At 36.7% G+C, this 5,112-nt stretch overlaps 1 protein-coding gene across 1 annotated transcript; it reads left to right on the top strand.

The window, feature by feature from the left end:
* The first annotated feature begins 393 nt into the window (after positions 1–393).
* LOC120087228 lies at positions 394–4,870 on the top strand. The gene is made up of 2 exons (XM_039044141.1): positions 394–852; positions 3,084–4,870. Exons 1-2 carry the CDS (start codon positions 602–604, stop codon positions 4,480–4,482), a joined length of 1,650 nt encoding a protein of 549 aa, XP_038900069.1. The 5' UTR covers positions 394–601; the 3' UTR covers positions 4,483–4,870.
* Positions 4,871–5,112: the final 242 nt, after the last annotated feature.

Genomic DNA, 5,112 nt, shown 5'->3' with positions numbered 1-5,112 from the left:
AAATTGATACAATTTATCAAGTTTAAAGTTTGAATTGACGAAATTAAAAGTTTAGTGCTAAAATTGATACAATTTATCAAGTGGTTTAGAATTAATAAAATTGAAATTTTATAATTAAGATTGATACAACTTGACTACAACAAATATATATAGTACGTGTTAGAGACCTTGGTTTAAATTCATGCCTCTATTATATTAAAAAAGTTAATACAACTTGATAATTAATTGTAAAAATTAAAAATTTCTCAAATATTAATACCAACATTCAAATTCAACGTGTAAAAGAAAACATAACTCAACTGACATTATACTATCAATTTTAAAGTTAGAGGTGCGGTGTTCAAACATCCGTAAAGAAAAAAGAAGATTCAAACTCAAAGTCAGTCCTCAAATTACAAATAACACCACCTTCCTTGGCTTCTTTACTAACAAAAAACTCGGCAAATTCCCCCTTTTCTCTCTCTAATTCTGTGTATAGGACACAAAAATGGTGACCCATTTCACATTTCAACACTTTACATTGTCTCTCTCACTCAAATGCTGCAATTTCTTCTTCTAGATCCATAGTTCCATCAGATTCGACTTCCTCCCATTTCCAATCATGGGTGTTTTGGGTGATTCTTTGTGCTTCTGTAAAGGGGTCGGCAAGTCTGAGAGAACCAAGGCCACCATTTTTTCCGGCAAAGGCCCCGCCATGGCTCGTATCTCCGCCAATGGAGCCTCCGGCACCGCTTTTTTAATCCACCGGAGCCTTCTTTTGACCACCCATGTCAATCTTCCTTCCGTTTCTGCTGCTGAGAGTTGCGAGATCCGCCTCCAAAACGGCGTCGCTGCCACCCTTGTTCCTCACAGGTGATTTATCTTGCTTTTTTCTGTTCTGGGTAATGTAGCAAAGATGGAAGACATGTTGAAGAGATTAGGATTAGGAAAAGTTAGTGTCTCGTTTGTGGGATTGTTTTTGCTTTTGTTTTGTTTGCTGGATATTGTTGGGATAAGGAAATTGATGGATGAAGTGACTGTATGCAAGTTCAATGGTTGGAGTTTTGGTTTTTTTCCGATTGAGTTTTAGAATAGTTCATTTACTTTTTAAATTTCAAAATCAGTTGCTTTGATTATTACAGATTCAAATTCCATTTTGTGTTTTCTTTCCCTTTGATTCATTTGTTGCCCTTTAAAAATATGGAGATTTGAAGGGCTTGGGAAAAGGTGTCTCCGTTGCATTTCTGTTGGAATGTCAAAATCATGGGACAGAGTTTAAAAAATCTGCAATTATTGTTCATGTCACTGTTGATTTATAGGCATGTAGGTTATGCCTCTAATTCACTTGGTAAAAGTTTCATCTACATTAGCCAAGTGATCATTGGATCTTCATTGCTTGTTTCTCTGCTTGGGAGAACTGTGGACTTGCAGCTTCTAGGGTAGTGATTGTTTGCCATAAATGATGTTTAGGCCTGAGAAATATGCATTAATTAGACACTTTAGTAAGATACTTGGAATAGTTTTATTATTTCAGTTCGTGCTGTGACAAAATCTAAAGATACCAGGAAGTTGTACCAAACTGCATGTCAATTATTTAGCAAATATAACAATACACTTGGTTCAGCATCCCTCATACTTGGCTCAGTAAGTCTAGTTCTGGAGATTTTTGGCTAGATGTGAGCACTTCTATAGCTATATGAGACTTTGTGGCTATTAATACGTCCTAGGTTCAAGCATTTTGTTGTTGAATTTTCCATTTTATTTGCTTGATCTTGTAGCTAGGTTTCAATATTTTCATGGTTAAGCTTGAAAATCTTCATAGTTTGATTTTTAAGTGTTTTGTTGGTTGAATTTTTCATGAATTATCATCGATATGTGAGCAATTTTCTAATTTAGTTTTGAGGATGTAGTTTCACTACGTATTCAAATTTAGGATATACATACAATACAACTAGTGAAATTGAAAATTTAAGGTTAAGGTTAAGAATTAAAATTGACTTACTAGGCTAAGTATAGGGGTAAAAATGAGCTTTTCCTAATATCTATGAAGATGTGTGCATAACTCCTTCAGGCAAACTTCTTTATCATACTGAATAGGGAAGCTAACATTGATCCTATGATTTTTCTGTATATGATTCAATACCTGGTAATATGAAGAGGAGCATTCTTCTTTAATTACTGGTGATTCTACAAAATGCATCATTTTTAAAGGAAGATTTGATTTGTAGAAATTATAATTTTTTGTAAACTGATTGCTGATGCCATCAAATCCATGGTAGTTAAGTTGCATTCAAATGCTAAAAGTCAACTACTTAGGTTGAATATATGAAAACAGAAAATTTAAAAGGAAATACTCGTGCATGGACATGAGCAAAGTTAGAGTGATTGATTTGGGAGATGAAATACTTACATTGAGAGGAAAATTTGATTGGTGTATGTGGTGAGGAAATAAATTGAAGTTTTGGATATAGCTTCCCACAAGTTCAACTAGGAAATGCCATTAGGGAACTTGTAAAAGTGATTTGCCTCTTCCACCCCTCTAGGCTCCACAATATTTTCCCTCATTAAGAATGAAAATTGTGTTCTTTCCTTTCCTTTTCTGTTTACAGGTTATAGGTTTCAATTTTTCTGTACCAAAAAGAAGTTTTGTTTGGAGAAGAATTATGTATCCTATTTTCACTGATCTTTTACGCTTTGATTTTTTCTCATGATTCCCTGCACAGCATTTTGAGGTAAAACTATCCTCATATATCACCGAGTACTTTGTAATTATACACTTGTCTTTTCTAGCACTCTGGCGAGACAATTAAATAATTTAAAATCCTTTGTTGTCTTCCGAAGTTGGCCCTTGGGAGGCAAATCTCTCTTTAGGGATTAACAAGGTGAGCCACGAGCAAAATGCTAGGAGTGGGGGCTCTTGATACACCATTTTTTAATTAAAGAAATTAGTAATTGATTCATATCGTATACAGGTGGAATCGCTGTATTCTTCTGAGACTGTCGGCCTTTCACTTTTATTAACTTTACATGCCATGTGAATCATTTTATGTCGATGATTTGCTTGGAAGTTTACAAGAAATTTTTGAAATTTACTTTGGTTGTAGGTTTTTCATTACAAGTTCCGTTTTGGATCTTACAATTGTGGGATTAGATGCAGTGGATGGAGACTCCAACTCTCAGCAGCTTCAGCACTTGAAGATATGTTCTAAACCGAATCTTGATCTCGGCAATGCTGTTTACCTCTTGGGATATTCCGAGAAAGATGAAATAATCATTAGCGAAGGGAAGGTGGTTATTGCCACTGATAACCTGATAAAATTGTCAACAGATGGAGTAACATGGAGTCCTGGGTCTGCTGGATTTGATGCACAAGGTAACCTTGCATTCATGGTATGCGATCCCATGAAACTAGCTACATCTCCAAATACCAAATCATCATCAACTTCTTCATCAACTTCATCTTCTTGGAAGAAGGATCTTCCTATGCAATTTGGGATTCCCCTACCAATTATTTGTGATTGGTTAAACCAACATTGGGAAGGTAGTCTTGATGAACTTAACAAACCAAAGCCACAACTCATAAGATTGATGTCTTCAGGACAAAAGAGTGAGCATTCTTCTTCCTTCACATTGAGGCAAGTTTTTAAGCCAATGGAAGCGAATGATGAGGAAACACCATCACCATCAAATATAGTCTCGAAAACCAGGGATCTGCCCGGACCGAGCTATTCCGCTACGACAAACACTATCAAGGAAGAGGCTCCGATGAATAACCTACATGTGAACCATGTGCAAGGAATTCCTACTCCTGAAATATATGAAACGCCAAAGTTGATTGCAGTTCCTGTTCGCAAAAGGGAAACCACGCCGACACATCTTCTGGATATCAACTTTCCTCCAAGAGTTTCCACGACTGTGATTACTGCACATCCTACCAGACAAACCCCACCACTCAGCTCTGATGAAAATTCCACAAAGGATGTTTCTCAACAGAACCAATTGAGACAGGGAAAAACCATGGACAGAAAACTTGTCGATCCTATCGAAAATGCAGAAGAGGTTGCCTCAACAAATTCTGTCAATGGGGCGTTAAGTGAAGTTCAGTCGTGTTCATCTCCCGTGGAAGTTTCAGGAATGCAAAACGGGTATAGCAGCGAGGGAGAGACAACAATGTACTCTGCAGAAACTGCAGAGAGCCGAAACTATACAAGTCCTAGAGAAGGGCATTTTCAGCAGGTCGGAAGGAGTCAGAGTTGTGTAAACTACAATAGATGGGGATCAGTCCAAAGTAATCCCATGGCTCGCCGAACAATGCTAGAGAATCAAAGAAGCTTCAGAAATGGAAGGAAGATGTATTCTCAAGGGGCTGGATCTTACAGAAGCAATGACTACTACAGCCCGACGGTCTCCTCGATCATGAAGAAGCGAAACAGTTTGGAACAAGTTAACAGACCAAGGCAAAGCACTGCTGCTGCTCATTCTTCCCCAAGATGGATGTTCTGATGAATTACCATTCCACACACACAAGAAAAAGGGGGGAACAAATATTAAGGTTTGTTAGTGTATTTGGTTCCCATTTTATTTAAACTTAGATACGGCTTACTCATTTCTTCACCTGTGCAGAGACCCAATTTGAGGAGAATAAGAAAATTTTCCTTCTACATTCTTCATTGTAATTGTAAAATTATTGTGACTTAATTCTTGATTGGAGGGGAAAAAAGAGTAAAAAATAGAAGAACCAGATGAAAAAATGTCTGGGATTATTTTTTTCTTTTCTTCTTTTTTTGGGGTGTGCTTATTCTAAATTAAGCACCATTTTGTGATGCCCTTTTTGTAAACAGGACACTGCAAATATGTGAATTAATTTGAGATTTTGAGTGCTTTAGACCAACATGTTAGACCGTTCTTTTCTTCGTTTAATTTTACATGTTAAATTATTAATGTACTCCCTTACTTTGATTTGTGTGGGTTGAATTTGGGTTGTTTGAGGGCCCAACATGAGATGGTACCACATCCTATATCATCTGTGTTTGAAGACCCATTATTCTATCTCATCGATTTTAATTGTTCGTGGGCTCTTTTCGGAACATTTTTTGTATCTCACTGTCATTTTCCTTTCGTGTATCGTATATC

This window comes from Benincasa hispida, chromosome 9, assembly GCF_009727055.1.
Source record: "Benincasa hispida cultivar B227 chromosome 9, ASM972705v1, whole genome shotgun sequence".
Classification (NCBI taxonomy): Eukaryota; Viridiplantae; Streptophyta; class Magnoliopsida; order Cucurbitales; family Cucurbitaceae; genus Benincasa; species Benincasa hispida.
The sequence above is the reverse complement of the archived record's forward strand: the minus strand, read 5'-3'. Positions and strand labels throughout refer to the sequence as shown.

Coding starts and splice junctions, on each gene's coding strand:
- LOC120087228 (XM_039044141.1), top strand. CDS start 602: ATGGGTGTTTTGGGTGATTCTTTGTGCTTCTGTAAAGGGGTCGGCAAG. Junction 853..3,083: donor GCCACCCTTGTTCCTCACAG/GTGATTTATCTT, acceptor CTTTGGTTGTAG/GTTTTTCATTACAAGTTCCG.